This window comes from Ruditapes philippinarum, unplaced genomic scaffold, assembly GCF_026571515.1.
Source record: "Ruditapes philippinarum isolate M1 unplaced genomic scaffold, ASM2657151v2 ctg3407_1_1_1_1, whole genome shotgun sequence".
Lineage (NCBI taxonomy): Eukaryota > Metazoa > Mollusca > Bivalvia > Venerida > Veneridae > Ruditapes > Ruditapes philippinarum.
Window position 1 is genome coordinate 88,206 of NW_026855246.1, and position 13,968 is coordinate 102,173.

Here is a 13,968-nt window from a genome sequence, read left to right on the forward strand (position 1 = left end):
TTCGTTTGAGAAATGTTGCTTAAAAAATTGAGCACTTTTTCGGCGCCGTCCCCCATCCAAAAGATACATCAGGGGGTTGCCAGAAGGGGGATGTGCCCCCTTCTGTTAGGGGGGTTTGAAGGGGGCGGAGTCCCCCTCATCGCCAAGAAAATTTTGGACTTGTGAGAGGCTAAAAATGACCCCAGGTCGATCATAATGTAACGTTTAACCAACGGTGAAAAGCCTTTGACTCTATCTCAATCCCTTGAGCAGTTGCAGCACTTTGAAATAAATTTTGATGGAAAAAATCGAGGCAAAATAGTGTTTTTTGGCAATTTTGATATGTCCCCTCGTTGCCATGGTAACAGGAAATTTAAGACTGAGCATGTCGTTACAAAGGTAATGGTCCAGTCAACATTTGTGCCAAGTTTGATTAGTATTGAAGCATTTTTCATAGTTTCATAGCAGTTTGAACTTGTAACAGGAGGCTTTTCAGTGAAAACGGCCATTTTTCACAATATGCTCATGGGGGAAAGGGTTAATATTTGTTTGATATGTCAGAGAAAATGCGGTGTGTTATTTAAACGACCCATACATGTAGATAAACAAACTTTAATATAAAAACTTTCAGAGTATCGTGTCAGTAATTTGTGAAAACTGATTACGAACCGAAGATACTTATAAATGTTATCTGCAATATAGATAACCTGCAGATGTTCCAGTAATAGCAAAAGAGATCGAATTTCTCTATTTTTCTATACTAAATTCATTGCAGTCTAATTGAACGGACACTTTTTTGTTGTTGCTTACAACCTTAAATCACTACATAAAATAACTCTTTAACCGATTGACTAAAATTAAGACACATCTGTTAATTCTGCATAATTATTACAAAATTTCAAATTAATTATTTAATTGCACGTTTAATTTGATAAACGAAAACATGCCTATGAAATGTACTGAACCTACAGAATGCAGAGGGTATCATTTTTTTTTTTTTTTTTTTTTTTTTTTTTTTGGTAAAATATACTTCAAATGTTTTCAAGCCAACTCTTAGTCAAGTTTTAAGAAATGTTCTCTTCACATTGTGTTTGTAGTTTCATAGCAATTTGAACTTGTGTAACAGAAGGCTTCAATGGAAACAGCCATTTTTCACAAAATGCTTATGCAGTGATGGGTTATCCAGGTACGTATGTTAATATACATGTACGTACCTGGGTTATCCAAATTGAATATTAATGAATTAATTAACTTTAAACGCCGATAAATTTACATTGCCGAAATATGGACTCAATTAAGGTACATGTCTGCTTTAGGTTATAAAAGTTGTGCATTTAAATTTAAGACTAATTTTCTTATTATACTCAACATATCTACTTTCATGGAGCTAAATATAAATTGTTTATATATCTGTGCTATTTACCAGTAAATACATTATTTAATAATATAAAGATTAAAAAAAGATGCAGTATTTAGGTGCATATACCACAAATTGGAAGAACTTATCTTTTCTCAGCAAATGCAAATAATATGTATCTAACGTTTTAAAAGAACATTATTAAGAACATGGTGGCATGATGATAATAGAAGCGGGGCGAATCGTCATTGACCTGGGACGAATCGTCCTGTACTGATAAAAGGGAAGTAATCACTGCGAGAAGTTTTATCCCGAGTAATCCAATCACATTTGTCTTAACAAATACTCATTAACCAATGAAAGATTTGATAGCATTTTGGCTCCAAATTTGAAAACAACAACAACCAACTCTGCAGTGGAAGTCCACGAAAACGTGTCCTACGGGACGGTATGGCAGCAGTTGCCCTACTTTCATCTGAAAATTCGATTAGCTAACAGCATTTACTGATGCCTTTAAATAGCTGCCGGTGTCCTTTGCAAGATGAGTGTTGTAACTTGTATCACAGTTTCTGTGACCAACCAGTTCTCAAACCTGTAAGCTTTAAAATTCGGTTTTAGCATAAATAAAAATACATCTTTTTAAAAATTATTACATATAGAAATCACTGTCATCTTTTCCTTTTTTATTTTATGAAATAGCGAATAATATGGAAGAAATGATAACTGTACAATTTTAATCACATGTAGTATCACATGCATTTATAAATAGTTTTTCTAAATGTAAATGATTACCTTTTTCAGGTTTACTTAAAAGTACCATTGTGGGACCATGGTTTGTGGCAAAGACACCTTTAATCAAGCAAGAACTTGCCTAAAAGTTGCAACATTTTCAGACCATTGACCATATTCAAATTCAAACCAGAACTTTTTGTACTGTCCATGAACTTGAAAGCAAAGTCAACCACAAGTGAATGTCATAGACAAAAAAAACAGAAAGAAACTTTATTATTCAATAGCAGGCACCATGACAGATCTGTGTTGGAAACCATACTGGATTGAAATGACATTCAGATTTGATTTAATAAACAAGGCAACATAAAGTGAAAACAAGAAAGTTTTTATTTACATCTATGCAACAATGTCTAATTGAAAAAGAATGAAGAGAAAAATTATTACACATGGGAAAACTATTGTGTACAATATTTGCAGACAAGCATATTCCATCCTATGTATTATACATTTGTAGTTTTTGTTGATGTTTAGTACAATATTGTTATTTAAAAGTATTTTTTCAAATGAATATTTGTCAGATCACAAAAGTAAATACAGATAGCGGAAAATTTAAAAACCGGAAACAGTCCTAGCTATGATACTTTGTATTACAACGCCATTTTCATTTAAACTACAAAGAAATTTCCCCTTTATTGGTGTTCAAAGTGAATCTTAATTTTAAAAAATGGCCATATGGCAGGTTATTTTTCAGAATTTGTGAAAACACTGCCTTGTGACAAAAACATCTTAAGAATACCCTATGTGTTCCTAAATTAAATTTTCCGTCCAGGATTGACTATTCTTTCATTAATGCAATTTGTTTACTTTGTTAAGAGTATGTTTGTTGTGTGCTAATGAGTTAGTTTAGAGATTCTGATTGTGTGGTTGAGTATGCTTTAAAATTGAAATACAGTATTATGTGATTGAACATGCTTTACAATTGAAATACAATATATATGAAAGTATGAGTAGATCAAACTGATATGGTTCTTTGCCAATTTATACGGATGAGATGAATATTAGTGTTTGTTGTAATATATCGGATGATTTGACTTCAAGGTTAATTTTTGCATACAAGTTTTAAAGTTCATTGTAAAAGTTAAATGAAACAGTATTTTATCGTGTTGTTTGTTTCTTTGTTGTTTTTATTTTAAACTAAATGTGGACATGTAAATATTTATTAATGAAAAACAAAGTTCATTTGATTCTTCACAAAACTAAACAATTTTATAACCTGTTAGATTGATAAAGAAATCATTCTTTTTCAATGTAAATTTTCTTTTAAATATATTGGATGTAGGCATTATTGAATTGTGTTTAATAAAGTTGTATGTTGTATTGTTAAGAATGTGCAGATGTAAATTTTTATTGTAATTGAATGATAATATGTTGTAATATATATGTTTTATTTTGGATATTTGATCTAACATTGTCGGGATACTTTTTATAACTTACTACATTTTGTAGCATTAGAAATGATTATGATTTTATAACCTCTGTATAACCTCTGTAAACCTTTAAGCTCAAGTTTGTAAGACCTTTGTATATTAAGCTCTACAAAGCCTCATGGACTCAAATGTTTCCTGCTGTTTAAGCTTGAAAATTATGGTAGAACCAGTCTCCATTATAATTTTAATGTAAGTTACTGTGCATGGGAGCCAACTTTAGGAAAGTGCAGAAATTAACTTAAACTACTAAGTTTCTTCTGACATCAAGGTTGTAAAACTTTTTTCCAAGTTCTGTCTCAAAACTCAGAATTTTCATTGCTTAATATGCATTATTTGTTTGTTTCTGATCAAAATATCTTAAGTATATAATCCAAAATACTTTGTTAAAATGTTGTTCAACGAAGTGGTCTATCTATAAATAAAAACAATATAATGTGGTTGAATTCAGTAATTGAGCAACATTTTGTTGAAGTTGTAAAAAGTATATTGACATGTTTATCATCATTTTTCAACAGGACCTCTTCAAAAGGCAGCAAACCTGTACAGTGTTCTATTTTTAGCATTTTTATGTGCATGAATGTCTATAATCAGTAGAATTTTTGTTCATTCTTTAGACTGGTCTGGTAAGTGGTCCCTATTCAATTTGTTCTAGATCAAATGTTCCCCATTAGATTTACTAGAATACATGTTCCCAACTGAATTTGCTTGAACAAATGTTCCCAATTCAAATATCAGAATATCCAATTTTTGCGACAAAAATTATATAAATTTCATCATTAAAAACATTTTGACTGTTGTCATATTTAATTTTTCCACAATAATTTCATAGTGTGTAGTTTCATCAGAAGCTTCCTACATTGGTATTTGGACCAGTGACTGACCAGAACCCATTCCAAAACAATGATGAAAAATCCTACTGCTTGTGTGTTTGTATATTTCTTTGTTATGTTTGTCAACATTTGATATCATACTAAAGGGAGTTTAAGAGTTGTTAACTTGGTGTGAAGAGTTGTTAGCTTAGTGTGAAGAGTTGTTAACTTAGTGTGAAGAGTTGTTAACTTAGTTTGGAGAGTATAAAGAGTTAATAACTAAGAGTGAAGAGTTGTTAGCTTAGTGTGAAGAGTTGTTAACTTAGTGTGGATAGTATAAGAGTTGTTAACTTAGTATAAAGAGTTGATATCTTAGTGTGAAGAGTTGTTAACTAAGTTTGAAGAGTATAAAGAATTGTTAACTTAGTGTGGATAGTATAGAGTTGTTAACTTAGTGTGAAGAGTTGTTAACTTAGTATGAAGAGTTGTTAACTTAGTATGAAGAGTTGTTAACTTAGTGTGAAGAGTTGTTAACTTAGTGTGAAGAGTTGTTGACTTAGTATGAAGAGATGTTAACTTAGTATGAAGAGTTGTTAACTTAGTGTGAAGAGTTGTTAACTTAGTATGAAGAGTTGTTAACTTAGTGTGAAGAGTTGTTAACTTAGTATGAAGAGTTGTTAACTTAGTGTGAAGAGTTGATAACTTAGTGTGGAGAGTATGAAGAATTATTTACTTAGTGTGGATAGTGTGAAGAGTTGTTAACTAAGTGTGGATAGTATAAAGAGTTGTTTACTTAGTGTAAAGAGTTGATTACTTAGTGTGATTATCTTAGTGCGGATAGTATGAAGAGGTGATAACTTAGTATGGATAGTATGAATAGTTGTTTACTTAGTGTGGATAGTATGAAGAAGTGTTTACTCAATTCTTTATACTCTTCAAAAATAGTACAACCTTCAAAACTAATGATGAAATCTAACTCTTGTTTGTATACTATAGTTATCAACTTGTATATACTAGTCAAGTGCTATAACTTAGTGTGAGAGTATAGAGTTGATAACTTAGTGTGAAGAGTTGTTAACTAAGTGTGGATAGTATGAAGAGTTGTTATCTTAGTGCAGATAGTCTGAAGAGTTGTTATCTTAGTGCAGATCGTATGAAGAGTTTTTTAACTTAGTGTGGATAGTATGAAGAGTTGATAACTTAGTGTGAAGAGTTGTTAACTAAGTGTGGATAGTATGAAGAGTTGTTATCTTAGTGCAGATAGTCTGAAGAGTTGTTATCTTAGTGCAGATCGTATGAAGAGTTTTTTAACTTAGTGTGGATAGTATGAAGAGTTGATAACTTAGTGTGAAGAGTTGTTAACTAAGTGTGGATAGTATGAAGAGTTGTTATGTTAGTGCGGATAGTCTGAAGAGTTGATAACTTAGTGTGAAGAGTTGTTAACGTAGTATGGATAGTATAAAGAGTTGATAACCTAGTGTGAAGAGTTGTTAACTTAGTGTGGATAGTATGAATGATTGTTTACTTAGTGTGGATAGTATGAAGAGTTGTTTACTTAGTGTGGATAGTATAAAGAGTTGTTTACTTAGTATAAAGAGTTGATAACTAAGTGTGAAGAGTTGTTAACTTAGTGTTTATAAGGTTACACTAAACTTCATTCCATTTTAAAATTACTGTTTTTTTTGTGAATGTGTAACTGTTATGATATTTTATGTTTTTCAATGCTCACATGTTGATAAGCTTTTTGCAATGTGCTGGAAAGAAATGTTTGGTTAATCATACATAAACATTTTAAAACATTCTATTTATTTTGTACTTCTTTAAAATGACCTACAAAGTATATGTACAGAATAACGATGCAAGTTTTTCTAACAAATTGCTCCCTTTTACTTTGCTATAATTCTTGTACTGTTTTGACATTAATCAACTTTGTTGCGGGAAAATAAATATATTAAATATGTTTTGGTTAATTATTCTTTAAGCAAAGCTTAAGATAAAAACCTTATGAGGAGTTTTAAGATAAAATCAAATCATGAAAAGCTTTGAAGATTCTTGGCAAAATATGGTTGAATTTTACCATTTTCAGATGGTCTCTTTCAGAGAAAAAGTCAAGCTATTTTGATCTCTGCAGCATTGCAAGCTCAATGCGGTAGAACTGTAACTCTGCGAGTTAATGCCCTTTTAAACTTGTGTGACAACGTGAGATTTTGTGATCACAATTCGTCCGGCGTCCAGCCATCTGTAAACTTTTACGACATCTCCTCATAAACTGCTAAGCCAATGTCATCCAAACTTCAGAGGAATGTTCCCTTGGTGGTCACCTTTGGAAATTTAGATATTAAGCATGAAACATTTTTGTGAGTATCTACCAAAATTGTTCAAACAAAAGCCCTTGGGTCAAAATTGGCCCCACCCTGAGTGGTCATTATTTTTTCTTACATGTTTATTGTAAAAAGCTTTAAAAAATCTTCTTCTTTTTCAAAACCCAAAGAGCTAGAGCTTAGATATTTAGCATGAAAGATCTACCAAGTTTGTTCAAATAAAGCCCAGGGTCAAAATTGGCCCCTCCCCAGGGGGTCTTTGACTTGCCTTACATAAATATAAACCTATACATGTATAAAATTAAAACAAACAAAAATCTTTTTTAAAAACCCAGCTAAGTCGTCTTTAATAAAACCCCAAAAGCTAGAGCTTATATATTTAAGCATGAAACATCCTCTAGTGGGTGTCTACCTAGTTTGTTAAAAAAAAGCCCTGGGGGTCAAAGTTGGCCCCGCCCAAGGGGTTATTTATTTTCCTTATATGTATATAGTAAAAACTTAAAAAATCTTTTTAAAATCCCAAATAGCTAGAGCTTAGATATTTAAGCATGAAACTAATGAGTGTCTACCAAGTTTGTTCAAATAAAAGCTCTGGGGTCAAAATTTGCCTGCGAGCATTAATTTTCTTTATATGTACACATCTTTTGGAACTTGTTTTCCTTAAGCAATAACAAGCAGGTATGCTTTTACACATGCACTTTTTCAGATACAAATACGAACTTTGTGATATAAGTGTAAGATTTAGATTCTATATCTGCTTTAATGAGTACATGTAGTTTACAATGTTTCTTGTCATGGAGAGTTTTAATATTCAGGTGAGCGATTTTAGGGCCATAATGGTCCTCTTGTTTCATATTTACGCTTTGAACTTTGTTCAAGACATAACCCCCGAAACTACAAGAGATATGAGCAAGAAACTTAGTAAGTACATGCAGATAGATTTAATTGTGTAGAAGTGTCCAGTGTCAAAGAGCATCACCTGGTTTGACCATATAGTCTCCTGTTATTATTTATTTACAGAAAATCGGAATGTTTGTTCTGAATTGCACAACTGTCCAGATTCCAGAATAGGGTTAGTGGTGTTCTCTACAAAAAGGTGTTTGAAGTATGCCAATGGAGAAACAGTCTTACTCTTAGGAGTCACTTGTTACACAGAATACTGAAAAACTCTAAAACTGTGTTATTTGGCATTCAAGTTGTAAAAATAATGTCCGAGGTGTAAAAATTGTTCAATTGCGACCAATTGAAATAAAGAAAACATACAGACTTGAATTATTTACATGACTCTGAGTAAAATTCACCTTGTTAGAGGGGTACATATACTTAATACAGGTAAAAAAATGGCCTCTGCTATCAATTTAACCATGTTCTAGAGATACATACTGTAAAAATGTTTAGAACTATAGAAGGTTTTGATCTTTGATACTTTGAACCGCAGCATTAATAAATATAAAGGGCTTCTACCAAGAATGTTATAATCATGAGTGCTTGGGTCGAATTCACTGACCCTCGGGAATAGCCGTATTTTTTATTTATTTTTATTAGGGGTTGGTTACGTCAAGGTCACCAACACTTAAGGTTAAGGTCATGGCGATTTTCCAGCTTTACTGGTGGAGAAAGACCTCGGATGCATTATTTCAGGCACGGGCGGGCACTGAGTAGAACCACTGACGTTCCGTAAGCTAGCTGGATAGCTTACTTATTTAAAGAATTTAAAGTTGCTGGCGGCATTTATACCTACAGTGGTGAAGGGCAAATGGTTTGAAGTCAATTTGCCACGGACGTTCCTTTGTGTTTAACCGTATAATTAATGTGACCGTTACTTCCGGTTTCATATGTGAACATGCAGATCTCGTGTTGCAATGGCAACTCATAGTTATACATTGAATTATGTAGGAAAAACTTATGTTTTCTCTAACATTTTACGCCCGATTTCAATTTAATTATGCATGTTACATGTTCTTTGGGCGAAAGACTTTCGAAGTTGTCCGAAGAATTTCATTCCATGAAGTTTTGGATTTGCCATGGCAAAGCATCGCTCTGGGATGTACTATAACGTATGTTCCAGCATCGCTTGACATTGTCGAGCAATCAGAAATACAGATCTTGATAATGATATGTGAAAAAAACGATAATGGTGCTAGTACGCACCCCGACAATACAAAGTGACATTTGAATTATGTCGTGTTTTTTAAGACGACATTGACAAATGAAATGTTTCGTTTGGCATTGTCGAGTGCCATGTCGCAATCACATTGCCGTGTGTCGACCCTAAAACGCGATGGACGAATTTATAAATGGCATTAATTAAAAGGACACTGTAGCATTAGGCTTTTCTATTTTGATGATATACAATGATTTATCGAAAATTAAGTATAGAAATGCAAGAAATACTATGGTATTTATAAGTGAAAGTAAATCTGAGTACATGACATAGATGACTGATATGATATTGTCAAATTTCGAAGGCATGTCAAATTAAATATCTTAAACTAGTATCTCTGACAAAAGCATGTAGGAACAAGTACATGATAAAGATAATGAAACATAGCTTGCAATGATCTACTAGGTCTATAAAGATTGCGCCAAATGTCTCATATCATCGAAAATTACATGTAATGCCATTTCCAATCCAGATTATTGTAAATTAAATCTTTTACAGTGACATAAATCGGTAAGGATCATTTCGATGTATACTTCGTGAACGATTGGTTAGTCGAACCACTTGCCCCTCCGCTTTGGTTCCGCTGTGTCTGATATTATGCACGTAGGGGCATCTGAGGTCTAAAGGTGGAAAATTCGCCATAATACCTTTAAAGTGTCGGTCAGTCAAAAGAAAATGTACACTTTAAAAGCATACACTTGATTATGCTGAAAATGTTTAGGAATACATTTAAAGCACGACCGGACAGATATACATGTACATTGATTGTCTTACGATGTCGTACATAGTTCTGGACCGTTGTCTTGTTTTCCTATAGTACGGTGTGACATTGCTTTTTTAATTCTTTATCATGAAAAGCACGATAACGGAAACGTATCCAGCTAAAACGTGCCCCGGGTTCTCACCAAATGTAGACTTGTTTTCCAGTTTTTCTCAAAACGTATACATTTTTGTACTTTGCGGTAAAAGCATGTTTTAATAACACCTTAAGGCCATCAATGTTTATTTAAGTTTTAAAATCGGTACGTAATTCTTAATATATAACTACGCTGCGTGTGACTGTTATATTATGTAAGTAAACTAATTTTATCCATTCTAAGGTTGTATTTTTTCGTAAATGTTTTTCATTAATTAATACATAATAACATTTTTGTGAAGTTGTATATACTTTTTTTCTTTTACCTTTTTGTAAAAACTCAGAAAAATCAATAAATAACATTAGATGTTTCTCATTTAAAGTGGTTTTGAAAAAAAAATATGGTAACTTTTTATGTCTATAAATATGCATTCTATTTTCGGCGTTCTTTGAAAATAAACTTATCCTTGATCGTTTACAAAATAATGGTAACCATTCATATGTTTTGTCATTACAGAATATTTCTTAAGATTACAATGGATTTGACACCATTTCTACTGTTGGCCACATTGTTTACAATTGTCCAATGCTTTCATACCAGGAACACATATGGTATGTTTGTACTTATATTAATGAATAAATGTTATATTGTTTCCGTCTTTTAAGTAATATATGTATATATGGCGATTTTCCAGCGATAAACCACAATAGGTGCACCTATAAACATGCATTATTTCAGACATGGCCCGGCACCTAAATCCACATTTTCCAAATGTTTCTCTAAAAGCTTCCACGCCTGAAGAAATTTCTGTAAAAATGATCACCTTATATACTACATGTAAAAAGTTCTTTTTTGAAGATATGATAAATGCGAAGATAACGTGATTTAAATTTGTTTGTTGCCATGCATGTGCTGAGCAACAAAATATACTTTTACATTGATTATTATTAGGTTTCCTTATTACATTAAGTTGTTGTTTAATTAGCGCTTTCTTAAAAACCTCTTATCTTTTGGAGAAATAAATTTCAAAAGCCAAAACATGGAATGACTGGACTTTTTTTAAACTGAGGGTAGACATGTTTACTTTGAATGACTCCGGCATCTTGCATTTTTCATCTGAACAACATGCGAAACCACCAACATAAAAAAAAACAAAAAACAATTGTACATTTTAGCCGCGCCATGGCAAAACCAAAATAGTTTGTTTGCGACCAGCATGGATCCGCGCAGTCTGGTCAGGATCCATGCTGTTCACTATCAGATTCTCTTGTAATAGGGTTTGTAGGCGAACAGCATGTATCCTGATCAGACTGCGCGAATGCGCAAGCTAGTCTGGATCCATGCTGGTCGCAAACGCAATTTGTTAGTTTTGTCATGGCGCGGCTCATTTATCTTTTTTCTCACCAGAACAAAGTCAACCAGAGGGTATGGATGAAGCTATAATGAGGGGCAATGTTAAAAAGAGACTGCACGACACAGACATATCAGTGCCTGAGATAAACAACATTATAAACGATCAAACATTGGAGCCCTTTCTGTCATATTCTCTACAAGAAAAACTTTTACGTAAGCAAACTATACCGAAAGCTTTCTAAAATTCCTATTTAATAAATTTCAATCACATCATAAATAAAAGTAAACTGGTTGATGTTCGCTAAGTGACGGATCTAGCAAACATTTTATATACAATCTCTAAATCTAAATTCATAAACTTCACGCAAATGTAAACATGTGTTGTTGTTTTTTAATAAAGACGTTTTCACTTTATATATTCAGGTAGCCCATTTACCTTAGACAGACAGAAACGCCAGGCTAAATTAGATTCCGAAAGGTTAAAACGCATCTTGTCAACAAAGAAGGGAAGAAAAATGGCTGAAAAATTATCAAGAAGAAAAGCTCTTTTAAGAATGATACACAGGAGAAGAAAACTTCGTAAACAACGTAAATTAAGCAAAGGTAAAACGAAAGAAGAGAATGAACCGCCGAAACCGACTGTTTCAACAGAGGAGTCTGCTGGCCAGCAAAACAATCCATCCTCTACAAACGAAATAAATCTTACAGTTCAAGTAGACATGAACAATCCTCCAAAGGCCATAAATACCAATAAAAGCAGATCGTCACTTCCACAAGGTAACAACAATCAATCATCGTCACCATCATTGGAAGGGTTACATCAAGACTATCCAATTACGTCGCAAAAAGTTCAAGCCCCTCCTGACACAAATATTTTTGGAGTTATGCCAAACATGAATAGTCCGTTCCGCACACGAACGGTCCCAGATATTTACAGAGAATCAAGCCGCATGTATCCAAGCCTACCAGGATTAATATCGGGACAAAGCGTCATGAAAAACAAAGCTTTTGTTAACCCTGCTTTCCCTAAACCGTTACTTGATGCAGGACATTATGGGAACTTTCCGAACAGAATTTTACCTTTATTTGATAACCAACAAGCAACATTATTGCAGGAAGGAACAAGACATGAAATTTCCGCAGGTGAACAAAAATTCGAAGACGGGGACGACAAGAAAGACAAACGAGTATACGATCAGACTAACCCGGACAATCAGCGTGAAGCTAATCTCGATTTTGGTCATACACAGCCTAAAAGAAATCATGATGAATCGAATGCTCCACCTGAAAATGTTCATATGAACGGCGAAATCAAGAACTTATTGCAAGATATCAAAGATATATTGAATACTCGCCAGCCAGCTGAAATAAAAAACGATAATGACATGGTGCGACAAGAAGATGAACAAAAAATGGAAAATCATTCGGATATGAACAACAGCGTTGAAATACAATCAGATTCTTCATTTTTATCACCAGTAGTACAAAAAGAAGATGCAAATATTTTGGACACAGCGGCAGACACAGAAAACAAACAACCTGATGTCCCTAAAATGCAGCAGTATGATCAAATTGGCACTGATGTGATTGCATCTTTTACTGAAAATTCCGATGATGAATTGAACAAGGAAGAGGTTATCCATAATACTTCTGATCTTGTGCCAAATCCAAATATTTCAACTGTTATTTTAAAAGATCCAAACGCTAAGTATGAGGAGAAGCTGCTGGGTATGAGTACCGAGGACATCATTAAAACTCTACAAAACCTTAATTTGATAACAAAAAGGGAAAAGAAAATAATACAGAGAATGGCGAAAAGATGGAACAGTGATGACAATTTTCAAAATATGTTAGACCAATTAATGCGACGGCGATACTTTAGAAAATCTCTTCGCAAGGTTCTGGACAGAGCAGGCGTGTCTACTGATGACAAACTTTCTGGTCATGACCTCATTATACAATTACTCAGAGCAGAAGATATTCTTATTCCTGTAGAACAACACCATTTTGACTCTTTTGAAAACTTTCGGATTCAAGATGAAAACATTGCAAGATTTAAAGACAATAAAGCATTTCCTGGAGACAATGAGCACATATTTGATAATCATCCTGGAATAAACTTTCCATTCAACAAACAAACAAGAAAGCACCAATTTTGACATTGATCAACAGGTCGGATCTTCATTTGACGAAATCAATCAACCAGACTTTACAAAGATCCAAGATGGTTTATCTAGAATAGATAATTTAAATACCTTTCTGCCCTTTGATAAAATAGATGAGAAGGATCTTGCAGAAAATGAACATGTCAATCCGTTTTCTAGTCATGGCATTTAAAACAACTCTTCCGACCATGACCATGATGAAGACCATGGACTTTATAACAACTCGTCTGATCATGAAATTGACAAGAACCGCTTTCATCAAGAGAGTGAAGTTGGCAACAAAATTCCAAGACACGGATACAAATTTGACACGAACTTTTCTAGTCATGATCATGAAATTGACAAAAACTATTCAAATGATGATGGAAGAAGCAACAACTTTCCTAGTCATGAAGACGAATTTGACATCAGCAATAACTTTCTTACAACTGAAGGCAAATATCCAAGCAACATTTCTTCTCATGAGCCCAGCTTTGAAAACACATTTCGTAGTCAAGATCATCAATCAAAATAATTATAAACACAATCATACTTTCCTTACCTAGACTACTTTTACTCAACCGTATATTTCCTGTCAATGGAGCTAAAATTATGAAATGTCATGTATTTCTTGTTATTTTTTCTGTCTTATTAAACAAATAAAAAGACAATATGATCTTAAATCTTGATTGTGACTCACTTCATTGAAGTGTTCAACTTAAATACGTATTCCAGCTCAGAATATGGAGGAAAACTCAAAGTTTT

General features: G+C 33.2%; 1 protein-coding gene and 1 long non-coding RNA gene across 2 annotated transcripts; both read left to right on the forward strand.

The window, feature by feature from the left end:
- Nucleotides 1-1,560: 1,560 nt before the first annotated feature.
- On the forward strand, nt 1,561-4,873 carry LOC132742630 (uncharacterized). The gene is made up of 2 exons (XR_009627451.1): nt 1,561-1,930; nt 2,138-4,873. It is a non-coding gene; the product is annotated as an uncharacterized LOC132742630 (long non-coding RNA).
- A 5,352-nt stretch (nt 4,874-10,225) lies between these two features.
- LOC132742624 (uncharacterized) lies at nt 10,226-13,862 on the forward strand. Its single transcript, XM_060731077.1, has 3 exons — nt 10,226-10,317; nt 11,114-11,272; nt 11,483-13,862. The coding sequence occupies exons 1-3, from the start codon at nt 10,242-10,244 to the stop codon at nt 13,216-13,218; spliced, it is 1,971 nt and encodes a 656-aa protein (XP_060587060.1). The 5' UTR covers nt 10,226-10,241; the 3' UTR covers nt 13,219-13,862.
- The last annotated feature ends 106 nt before the right edge of the window (nt 13,863-13,968 follow it).

Excerpts from the sequence above, each read along its gene's own strand:
- LOC132742624 (XM_060731077.1), top strand. The coding sequence starts at position 10,242 with ATGGATTTGACACCATTTCTACTGTTGGCCACATTGTTTACAATTGTC. Across the intron at positions 10,318-11,113 it reads TCATACCAGGAACACATATG|AACAAAGTCAACCAGAGGGT; the intron begins GTATGTTTGTAC and ends TTTTCTCACCAG. Across the intron at positions 11,273-11,482 it reads TCTACAAGAAAAACTTTTAC|GTAGCCCATTTACCTTAGAC; the intron begins GTAAGCAAACTA and ends TTATATATTCAG.